Source organism: Mycteria americana, chromosome 17 (genome assembly GCF_035582795.1).
Source record: "Mycteria americana isolate JAX WOST 10 ecotype Jacksonville Zoo and Gardens chromosome 17, USCA_MyAme_1.0, whole genome shotgun sequence".
NCBI lineage: Eukaryota > Metazoa > Chordata > Aves > Ciconiiformes > Ciconiidae > Mycteria > Mycteria americana.
Genome location: NC_134381.1, coordinates 4,908,663 through 4,920,992, shown reverse-complemented (window position 1 = coordinate 4,920,992; position 12,330 = coordinate 4,908,663). Strand labels below are relative to the sequence as shown.

The 12,330-nt window shown below is 46.9% G+C and overlaps 1 protein-coding gene across 3 annotated transcripts in view; it reads right to left on the bottom strand.

Annotated features, from left to right (window-relative positions):
• Positions 1–876: 876 nt before the first annotated feature.
• The window catches only part of PAPPA (pappalysin 1), a 254,468-nt gene continuing 243,014 nt past the window's right edge, over positions 877–12,330 (bottom strand). For 2 of the 3 annotated variants that reach the window (XM_075519671.1, XM_075519669.1), the window contains exons 22-23: positions 7,252–7,355; positions 877–6,830 (exon numbers count right to left, since the gene is read on the bottom strand). In XM_075519671.1, coding sequence (XP_075375786.1) covers positions 6,773–6,830; positions 7,252–7,355 — 162 coding nt within the window. In that variant the 3' untranslated portion in view covers positions 877–6,772. Of the gene's footprint in view, positions 7,356–12,330 lie in introns of all 3 variants that reach the window. The other variant, XM_075519670.1, reaches the window with a different exon arrangement.

Here is a 12,330-nt window from a genome sequence, read left to right as displayed (position 1 = left end):
AGGTGAGCCAGCTCTGAGCAGGGGTCGGGACCAGGAGGGGCTGTAATGCTGCATGTGTGTGCGTGTACACAGGGCACGGGGCTTTATCATCACCAGACGTGCATGAGCTCACTGTGCATACCTTACAAGGCCTTGGTCTGGCGCAGGAGGACTGCAAGCCCAGCTATCTCTTGACCACTGCAGACTACCTTATCTTTAACTATATGTTTTCTTGTGTGTCCAAAGGCTTTGTGCATTGGCACGTTCAGCTCCGTGGCTGCACATAGTTAGCTTTCAGCCTTCCTTCCCTCCTAGGAATACCCCTGAGTCAAGGCAAATTCCCGCTGGGACTCATTTTCTGGATGACCATGTTCTGCATGTAATGGAGAGCGTGAGCTCGACTTTAAAAAAAAAAAAATTCTTTTTAAAATTAGAAGCATCCAACCTCCAAATTTTCAAGCATCTCACACCAAAATCTACACTGGGCACCAGTCTGCCCCGAGTGAAGCAGGAACCACCTTGAACCACCTTGGCAGAAGTGAAGCACCTTGGAAGTGGTGCAGCAGAAGTGAAGCACCTGGAAGTGAACCACCTTGGCAGAACCAAACCTGCTGGAGGTGAAATGGGCCCCTGGGCTGACACGTGGCTCTGTCTGGAGCTGCCTCCCTCCACCTGCCACAGCCCTCTCCCGTCAGGGCTCGGTCAAAACACCGCGATTTTCAAAACCCCTGTCCAAAACCAAAGCTCTGGAGCTCAGCAGGAGCATGCGGACAGGGTGACCCATGCAGCTGTGCAGCCAGATGTGGGACCTTGCAGCCGCGCTCACCCCCCCAGGGTCCCGGCGACGCTCGGGGCCGGCTCGACCGAAAGCAAAGGAGACGCGGCAAGAGCAAACAGTCCAGTTCAGAACTCTTTAATACAAGCTTATATTGTTTGTGTTTCTGATTCTCTCTTCTCCCAACATCTGGGGACATTAACCCTCATATGTGTGTGAGCATGTGTATGAAGATATATACAAAATCACACAGTTAAATATTTAAGCATACAAGGTATTATATATTTATATAATATAGAACTTTAGGGTATAGGAATCAACAATGGCAAAATATTTCTGATGAATCTGACATAACTGTTTTTGAGTGAAACATGACCTGTTTTTGAAAGACCAGAGGAAGTTGTTGCTTATTAAAAGAAAGAGAAAAACCTGTATAAAGAAATTCTGTGAAAATGATTTAAAAAACATCATGAACCAAAAAAGGACAACTGTTAAAAACTGTATTGAAAAAAAAAATAAATTAGATGAACAATTGTGTAAATATAAATTAAAAAAGATGACAATCTTAATAAATAAGCTTTACTATTTACATCTTTATATATTGCTTGGAGACTTAAATTAGATCCGTTAAAAACAAACGAACGCAAAATAAAACCCAAAATCGGAGCAGCAAACGTACAGGCGTGAGGTACAGAATTAAGGGTTGAACTGTATTTTGCTTGTTTCTTTTTTTTTTTTTTCTTTTCTCTTTTATACAGTAGACCAGTAGAATTCTTGTGAAAATAGATCCTCAGCACTTCATTGGAGTATTGGTTGACGTGGCTTCCAAAAGGTGCCAAGAAAGATTCCATAATAATAATAATAATAACCGTAATAATCATAATAATTATAACAATAATAAAAAGATACAATATGATACATAAATATGGAAGAGCAGTTGGTAATATGAATACATTTTTCTCTAGACGAGATCACAGTTTTATTTGTAAATATTACACTGATATATATATATAATATTACACATATAATATTATATATATATCATATATATATTTATATATATATTTATATATATAGTACGGCTCAATCCTGCTCCCAGTGAAGTCAACAACAACAACAAAAACCCCTGTTGACTTGATGGGAGCAAAATTCAGCCTATCATCTGCAGACAGGTAAGTAATTACAGAGGCCGTACAATGCAAACTCCGCAATGGTTCCAATTCCCTCTTTAATTGCTGGTGAAATGTTTCGTTAAAGCCCTGGTTCTTTGCACTCAGAAGATGGAAACTGGAGGCTGAATTGTTGCCTCACCCAACGAATGAAAAACCAAAAGACCAAACCAAACCAGAACGGGAACCAAAGACAACTTGGACTCATTAGCTCCGCATCTCGACCTAACAGGACTAACACCACCAACAAATAGCACCAAGACTCCTCATCTAACACCTGAAGCCAACTCAAGCTCTTGTTTCTGGCCTCAGAGGAAGCGACTATTACTCTTAATGGATCTTGGATGTGTAGATCAGGCGAAAAGGGGAAAATTCACATCGCCAAACTAAGACAGAAACAAAACGTTAAGGCCCACTTTGCTCCTGCTAAAATGAGGGGGATTTTGAACACCGGTTCCTCGGGTGGCAGGAACAGCCCAACACCAAACCCCTATTGCCCAAATCGACAGTAGCTCCAAGGAAATACATCTTGGGCCACCTGGACCTGCTCCTGCTGATGTTTTGATCATGCTCCCACTGAACTCAGTGGTCAAGGTCCTCCAGTGGAAAGGGGACTGTCCGGGGGCTCCAGCGTGCCCAACACATGAGGTCAGCTGGAGGCAGGGGCGCTTCCGCATCCCCGGCAGGGAGATGGCTTTCCCCAGAGGATGGGATGACGTGGAAGAAACACAAAGCAAATCAGCTCAGTTGCACCACTGAGACCAAAATGGGGCCCACAATCATGAAGATCTCAAGAGCATATCTAAGCCGGGCATATGGTCCTCCCCCAGTGATACGAACATGCCCATTAACTCGCACTGGGACATCCAGGGATCGGGCAGGGGAGGGCAAGACGCTGCTGAGAGGCTGGGATTTTCTACGGCATTCAAAAAAGTTCAAAGGCCAAATCGCCAGCTCTGAAACACCTTTGAGCATCCCAGCCTCGGCTGAGTTAACCCCATCCCCTCCTGTCTTCTAGCTTGGCCTCGAATGGAAACGATGGGCTGGAGTGCGGGAAGGGGACGGTCGGCACCCCGCTTCCCACTCACGGGAATCACCTGTCTGCTCACGTAGCAGCTTTCTCCTTCCCCCCTCACTCCCAGTCTCTCGCAGCTCTTCGGGATTCAGACTGTGCAGTGCTTCTGAGTGCAGTAATTAGAGCACAGTGAAATACTTAAATGGTTAAATGCATATGTACAGTTGGATAGTGTAAAAATAAGCACAAATACACACTTAGAAAAATAATCTGGAAAAAAATAATAATAAACTCCGCCCCCCTCCCCCCTCAAACAACAATATACCAGGGGAAAAAATATGTTAGCCTTAGTTCCTGGACTTATCACAAAGCACAAGGAAAACAAAACCAGACAATGTTATAAAACCTCACGGTGCTTCTAGGGAAATCTACACTTAAGTATCTAGCTCTCTGCTCAGCTGGCAGAAACAGTGTTTTCCTTTCAAACACACATAAATAGGCATTGCTCTTCTTGAATTTGGATTATGTAGGTTTTCTTTTCTCCTTTTTTTTGTGGGTTTTGTTTTTTTTTTTCTTTTTTTCCTCTCAGTAAAGCCTCACTTGTTGTTATTTTTTTCCCCCACTTGAATCAGTTGCAGCAAGAAACTTTTGTTGGCTATTGGGTTTTCTTTTTTCTTTCTCTTTTTTTTTTTCTTTTTTTTTTTTTTTTCTTAAACACAGGTAAAACCTAGAACAAACCGACAGTTACAACCAAGTGAAACCGAAACCGGAAGGGAGGTAGCTGGAACCCGACTCCAAGAGTCCTCTGGTGCCATCCTCCTTTCTCAGCCTGGGGGGGGACAGCGGAAGATGCAAGAAAAGCAGGAGGACACCAGCTCAGCCTGTCTGCGAGAGGGTGGGGAGGGAGAGGGGTAGCAGCTGATAGGAGTTTCCCACCCCACCATGCACCATTCACTGCTTTCTGCTCCAGCTTTCCCTCCCACTGGCCATGGACACCACCTATAGCCAGAAGGCTGGCTGGTGGCCCCAGGTAGGGTGCAGCCTTGGCTCACTATCTGTGACAGAGAAGATCTTGGCACTACTGTGACCTGGACTTTATGAGCAGCTAAATTCCATCAGCATGGGCACCCTCTCCTGATCCCCCAAGCTTCTTGTTTGATGTTGTCCTACATCACTGGCTTGGTGGGTGGAGGTGGTGGGTAATATCCCTCTCACCTCCCACCCAGTGGCCATCACAGTCATGAAGGGTCTTTCCTAGGGACTCCATTGGGCATTCAAGGCCCTTACAGTGGTAGATACTGCAAGGCCATCCAGCTGGCCTTGCCCCAGGGTGGGGGCACAGGGGACAGGAGCTGGGCAGGTGTCTGTGCCCCACAGCTCCCCTCTCTGCACCTCCTTGGGAGCACGGTACAGCACCTGAAACGCAGAGGGCAAAGCTTTGCCCCAATGCAATCTTTTCCCAATGGAAAAAAAAAAAAGCCATTGGATTTAACATGACTCAGAGCAGAACTTCTTCTGCTCCTGGTTCTGTCAGCCTCATTGGAGAAGATGGACAGTGCCAACACAGCAGTTGGGAAAAAAGATCAAATAGCAGCATGGAAAGCCTGCCTGTGAGAAAGGGAACTGGGGTACCCCCGGACTGCAGGAGTGAAGCTGAGGTGTGAGGCTGTGCTGGCAAGAGGCCGCCGTCTCCCTTGAGCTGAGAAGGTCTCCAGCTCGACGAGCTGGCCCTGGCCGGGCAGAGGAGCTCAGCAGGCCCTGAGCTCCTGGGAGCTCACAGCAGCAAGTGGCAATAATGGTTATACAGACCTGTCTCTCCTGGGCAATGTGTGGGAAAAGCAGATGGAAAATCTCCACGCTGAGCCGCTCAACTGAGAAGGGGATTTTGCAAATTGAGCTGCCATCAGGATGCATGCAGGACCTGAACTGGGGCTCCCTGCTAGTGTGAAACCCAGGTGGGGTGGAGGGGGGAGATCATGCCAAGATGCCCCAGGCATTGAGGACATGATATGTTGGCAGTCTGAAAGGCTTTTGAGATTGTGAGCTCTTCTGATGGGCTAGATGGCCCATGAACAAACTGCCAACACAAAAGAGGAGGACAAAGGGACCTGAAGGAAGCAACCTTTTCACAATTATTTACTTCCATTGTTAATTAGGTGGCAAGAGGCAAAAGTGGAAGTTTTGCCCAGGCCCAGTTTTTGCCAATGTTCTCCACACTGGAGGATGTTCAGCCTGACTCCATGGAAGGCTGCGCCTCCCTTTCCTGTACCCCTGGGCACAGTGAGGGCAGAGCCATCTGCACAGCTTCCATGGCGAGGCCTTCTCCGGGAATAACTAGGAGCTTCACAACAGAAAGCTCCTCACCTTCTTATGACAATAACCTCTCCAGGCCTCTAAATTTTAGTTCTTGAGATTCATCTCTGGTTTATTCCAACAGAAACAACCCCAACCATGGGTGACAAGAGCCTGGCTCCTTGCACCTATAACTCTGTCAGTTTTCCATTTCTAGTTCTCCTACCCATTTTTACATCCATCTCCATGAGCTAAAAGACCCCCCCGCCCCCTGCCCTTACCCTTCTGCCTTGCTCCAGTGCCTAAATGTTCAATCAAGCAGGAGTAGGAAAAAATCTTTCCAACTTGTCTTTACCCAGTAGATTGTACAAGTCAGGAGAGTCCCAAGGAACAGACAGACTTAATGCTTGGAAGGACGCTCTTTTGGATGTGTGTTCTTCCTAGCAGGAGCCTGAAGCAGGGGACAAACCCAAGCCGCACTGGGATTTACATGGGATGGATTGTAGCAGCAGCACGAGATGCACTGGGCACCTCAGTGACTCAACATGATGAACCCTATGATGAAATGAGTCCCCAAGGGTCTGGCACAACATGTGCCCCCCTGGGCTGAAACAGGAGGATGGAGCTATACAACAGGGAAGTATGAGGTCTGCTGCAGCTAATGCCCTTCCTTCTGGAAGATTACAAGCAGCTAAGCTCCTGGTCTATCAAAGGTGTCCAACCCACTGGCCTGGCAGCTTAATACTGACAAATATGGCCAAAATTCTAATACTGTCTCTTGCGATCCTTTCCCCATAGCATGTGCCTCCTCCTCCTCCTCTTCCCTTCTCCTGAGAAAACAGGAGCATGAAGCAGTTGTTTGATACATATGACCGTAAGAGAGGGGTGGAGGAGGTCTAGAGAACCTCTTGGCTGGGTGGAGACCAGAAAGCAGATTCCTTTGGCTGGCTGGTGTCCTGTTTTCTTGCCCCAATGCTGAGGAAGAGACCAGAGGGTTTGAAAGGCAGGTTGTAGGTAAGCTTTAAGGCAGACTGTTTGGTTGCATGGGGTTGTTTTCACCCTGTCCTGACACAGTAAGGAAACGAGTTGTATGGGACATAGCAGCAGGAGTAGCAGCAGCAGACATGCTCAAATGACAAGTGCGGGGGCGAGTTACCCTCTCTGCTCCTCAGAAGCAATCATCCACATTCCTCGATGCCAGTCCTTAGACTCCCCACTCCCTGACTCCACCATGGGACCACCTGCCCACCTCCACACAGAAATGTCCCAGCAGCCCTGCAGCTTCCAGGCAGGCTACAAGGGGGCTTTTTGTTGGCTTTTTGAGAGCAGGGGGAGAAGGAGGAGCTGTACAGAAAGGCCACTGCAGTCTGCTGAGCTCCCTGGCTGGAAGTAGTGTTCCTGTGAGGAGCAGATGCATCCCACGTCTCAAGCTGGCTGGGTGTCTGGCAAGTCACTTGCCAAGACGTACAGCCCTGTGGAGATCCCACCCCAATCTCAGTGCCCCGAGCATGCGATACCTTGGCATTCAGCATCAGAAAAGGCTCAGCTTGGAGTCCTCCAAGAGCACAGCCTCTTCCATGAACGGTCTGAGTTGTGAGTGCTGGAGAGGGGAAAGTGTTTTTGCGTTGATTATAATCTCTCACTCTTTCTCTCTTTCTCTACTTACTTCTATAAATATGTGTACATAAATAGCTTGTTTCTCGCCTTGAATCTAGATATGAACTGTTCAAATTAGGTGGGCATAACATGCTGTTTTGATACATGAAAGTCTTCTCAACTTGACTCTTGGTTGTTTGTTTCTTGTCATCACTATTTAAGATATAGTTAATACATAAACCCCTACTTTGAGTTCTCCTTGGACAAAAATTAAAGGCAGACTGGTTGAATTCTAAGGGTCCCTGGTGCAGAAATGCCATCCAGTTGAGCAGCTAAATGTTAAAAACGATACCAAAAGGGATGTGGTGTCTCTCCTAGCCTGCCTTGAGCAGTGTGGTCCTCCATTCCATGTCACTTGGCATTACCCAAGACTGAAGCCGCGGAGGTCTTTCTGATTGTGCTCTTGGGCGTTGGGGTCCCGGCAAGCACACTCTCCTTGTAGGTCACAGGACATAGGGAAGGGAGTAACCTGGGGAAGGAAACCAAAGACACAAAGACATGAAGGAGGGTACACACCTACAGCACCCTGGAGAACAAACGAGACCTCTGGAGTGATATCTTCAGAGATCAGCTTCAGTCTTCAGCTGTTTTTTTGTTTACAGTGATTTATTTTAGTGCTGAGTTGGTGGTGTACTGAGGCCTCAGGTGAGCTATCTGTCCATAAGAGAGGCTGTGAAAAGTGTAAAGAAGAACCTGTTCAACTCACGCAGTTACTAGGCGGCAGATACTCCCTTAACAGTTCACATCAGGCACATGAACATAGCTGGCTGGGGAGACATGTACCTCTCAGGCAATTCTGGGGCTTTTGGGGGTACTTACCGCAATGCTTGGATCACATTACACTGCCAACCTCTTCTGAAAAGCTATCCTTACCCCAAAGGCTACAAACACTAAATGACAGCAAAGTTACAAAACCCTCATCTCTCATGACCAACTCCAATCATCACCAAACACGACTGGGTCCAGCAGGTCCCAACTCCAGTCTTCCCGTAGCACACCTTCAGCTTGGGGGTTTTGGTGAACCCTACTCCTGGGCCATAATCTCCCCTCTGTAGGGTACCACTTTGCAGTAGGGCCCTATGGCTTGAGTGCTGCTGCCGTGCCTAAGTCCATTTGTGCACTTAATTATGAATGTTCTTGGTTTCAATTCCTCAGGGCAGGAACTGAACCAAACACTACCTAGCAGATCAGTGAAGCTGTAATTCAGCAGAGAGACTTCTCTAAATATCTGTTGTATTTAAGGTCAAGAGATGCAGCTAACGGGCACTGAGGAACAGCAAAGGAATGCAAGTAAGAGACTGCTACGTGCATGATCTGTCATCTCTCCGTGATCCTTCTGGAGAAGCATGGGAAGAAGCTGAAACAATAGCTTGCAGTGCCTGGCTAGTGGAAGTTGATTTTGGCCTATGGCATCATGGTATTTACATAAAGAAAAGGGGGGGGGGGGGGGGGATGGTGGAACAGTATCTCGCTTGCCCTGAAGTGATTTCCCAAGAATTTCTCCCATCTGCACAAACTGAGCGAATGACCTCATTCCCCTCCTTTACGCTCCTTCCAATACAGTGCCACAACCTGTTCCAACCTTTCCGGTGAGGGCTGCACGCACGCGTTCCGTCTGCTTCCCTTGGCTTCGCTGCCACATGTTTGCTCTCTCTTTCATAAACACTTTTCTCCAGGCTATGAAGACTATGTCTTGCCTGTTCCCTATGTATCATCAACAGCACATCTAGGAATGTGGACCAAGCACTGTGCATGAACACGTAACTGTCATTTCCACCTAGACCTTCCATACATGTCCCTGCATGTCCATCTCTAGCATGCCTTTCTCCTGACACACAGAGGAATGGGATGGAGAGGAGTGGATCTTTATTTCACAACTGAGGAGCCTAAGGCAGGGACATGCTGACAGAGACATTAAATAGCCAATGCTCATCACCAAATCAGGGTTTAGAGAGCCTCCTCCCCTTGCTTTTGACTTCATTCCCAGAAGACCTGACCCTCCAGGTAGAATAGGGTGATGACTCTTCATCAAGCCGTGGCCTTGGTGATTTACAAGCTAAATAACCAACTAGTGAATAATCTGAATCTACAATTGTGCAAACGCGGAGGTTGCAAAGAGAAGAGATAGTCCAAAAAGTTAAAAGCAAATGAATTCAAATAACTGGAAACTAAAGAAGTTTATAAACTACAGAAAACAATAGGAGCTTAAGGGTCACTTGATCCAACAGAAGCCAGCCAGAGCAGGACTGTCTCATATCACAGTGTTATGAATATTCCTTAGATAGGAAGACAGAGACATCTGCAAACAATGGGGTTTAGGGAGGAGGCTGAGAAGGGATTGTTTAATGACTGAATTAAAATACTGGAAAGGGAAAAAGAAAAGATACATGAAACAAAATTGACTTTTTTTGTTCAGCGTAGAAGGAAACATTTTGGTTTAGATTATCTGCTACAGTTCAGGTTTGACCTTTCCCTCCAAGACATACAAATAAAAAAGACTGTTTCAGAGCAAAAGTTATGTCTTGAAATAAAAACTTTTTTTCACTTAGAAAATGCTCAAACAAAACATTTAAATATGTCTGGAGTTTTCCCCTATTTTTATGTTTTATTCTGAATCATTCAGCTCAATCTGGATTTGGCAATGATTTTGACTTAAAAAATCCTCCCTGTTGTACAACAAAGCTACTGGTTGGAGGCGAGACCTGGGAACCTGATTCTTTCATTTGTCTTGATCAAGCTTTTTCCTCTGTTTGTCTGTAACAGTTTAACAAAGGCAATTAAGTGGCCCCTGCATTCAAAGGAAAGAGACAGGCTCACAGAGAAGGTGGATACACATTTTGCATTGAACACAGGACAACCACACACCTAACTCAGGCATTTCAGTAAAGTGGCTGAAATTAGCTGTGACAACCTACTGCACTTTGTCTCTGCTGCTGTCCATGCATAAATGGGACAGTGAAATGTGTTGCAGGCACAGAGATCCCATAAATGCTACCATTTCATTTGTGGGAACATCAGAGCTAAGTGTGAAAGCCCTGCACGACTGTGTCTCCAAACTACCAGCTCACGTTCCCCTAACCTACTCTGTGGGCTGTGCTGAAATTATGGCCTTAGAAACCCAAACTGGCATGAGTTTGATGTTGCCGTGATCTACCTTCTTCATTCCCTCTCCTCCCATTTGTCCTTGTGAGTCCCTCATTTTCCCCTTTGCTTTCTTACAGGTCACTGTACGTGGGCGCTCAGCACTGGAGCAACCTGAACAAAAGGTGCACGTAAGAGACTAGATCGCTACTACATTGCAGCCAATTTCTGGGGAGAGGGAGCCACTAGAGAAGAAATGTCTTGCTGCGTGTTGTCCTCTAGAAACTCTCATCTCCTAACAGCAGTCATGGACAGAAGTGCAGAAGCTTTCTCTCTGGGGCAGAGCCATGGCCCCAACAGCAGACAGTTTCATGGCTCAGCAGCAGTCACAGCAGTGGGTAGCCTGAGTGTAAGAGGATTTCTTCCTGATCAGATTAGCCTTATTCACTTTATGTCCCTTACAGATTTTTTTTATGCAATTTGATTTTTACAGCGCTATTGTCCAGACAGATGAATTGTTTTGTCTTATGGCAGTGAGCTCCAGAGATCAGTTTTCTATTATGTGAAAAGGCAGAGATTTCTATGGGTAATGAGCACATCCACAGTCATATTAGACAAGACAAAATTCTCCAAACACTTAGCAGTAATACAGGGTTTCCACTTTAAACAACATCTACAACAAATACACATTTGAGTTCCCCAAGGCCCTGATTTCCACAGGTATTTAGGGAATCAAACCCACACATAGCATCTACTAGGACTGTCAAAGTACCCAACTCAGAGAAACCATAAAACCCCTCAGAAGAAGGACTGTCTTTTGCCTTGGGCTCATACAGTGATAGCCCTCTGGAGTACAGAGCCATGAATAAAGCTGCTGGATGTGCTAGAAATAATAAATGCCGAACCTTTTTCTGAATGATAGCCCACTTAGGTGTGGAGCCCAGATATACATAATCCAAGATTAACTGCTTCTTTTCTTTTTAAATAGGCCTGTGAAAGCCCAGCTCATTAACAGAATATATGACCTGCCCTGAAATTTCCAGATATACCCATTGTAAAGCCAGTTTTAAAGAATCAGCTCTTCTTCCTTCCACTCGCCAAGTGCTGCATTCACCCTACATATATCTCCCCTTGTAGAAAACCTGGCTAATATCTAGGAGGGCAGGGAGAAAAAGCTAAAAATTAAGCCTAGGGCCTGGCTCGGTCATTTGATGATGTAGTGCAGAATATTGTCTCCTCAGACTAACTAAAATAGGTTGAAAAAGGCACAACTGAAGAATGCACACCTTACACACACACACATCTCCTGGAGATGATGCAGAACAGAGCCACGGTGTGGATCGACAGAACTCAGGGGAATGTGGGTCACACCTGAACCACACTGGACCACAGACTATCTATCTTCAAGAGAAAACAGACACAACCTAAATCACGTCCGTCACCTCAGGAGCGTGCACTGCATGACACACCATGCTCTGAACCTAAAGGAGAAATTGCAGCAGGCGTAAGCTTATGGGCTAGGCAGAAGGCTAGCACGGACATCTGGGGTGTAATGCATGGGAGATCTGAGACACCTCCACCTCGACCAACTCACCACCCATGCTGTGCAGCATATGAACCCACACTTCCATTCTCCACAAAGGTATGGGAGCCCTAAGCATCCTCTCCCATGCTAGGCGATGAGCCCTGGATAAAACCCAAGCTCCCTCTTGGAAACAGGGTGGCATTTGTCCTTGATGCCATGCTCCCGACTGTGGGAACAAAGACAACAATACAACAGACCACTGCAGAAGTGGGATCCAGGTCATGAAATGAGTGAGAGGCCACAAATCCTTGCTACACGGCACCTATCTAAAAAGGCTGGTGACATTCCGAGACAGATCCCTGCTGAGAAAGGCCAGTCTATAGGGAACTGGTGGGAATGTTGACAGGAGAAATCCCAGACAGGTACAGGGAGGGATGGGAAACAGTTCTGCAAAGGGTTGGAGCTCATCCCTCGCACAGGCTCGTATCAGGTTGACCTGGCTGTACCTCCCATCCAGCGCACTTGGGGCTGGTTCACAGCAGCACCAGGGCAGGCGGAATCAGGCCCAGGGAAGGGCCCAGGTTGGAGGCGGGTGGGGGGGGAGCAGGGGAGGAGGGTTGCAAAGTGTTGGGAAACAGCCTGTTGTTAGATTTCAGCCCTGAAGTGTTTGCGAAATCTCCCAGACAAGCCTAACTAGAAATATGAAGGCCCTGCTGCAGACAGAGCCTCTGCGGGTGAACGCGGCATGTCGAGATAAGCGTGGCAGGCCGTGCTGAGTGTCGCAGCCCCGCGCCTCCTGAGACCCTCGCAGCTCAAACGCCGGGGAGTATTTTGTTCC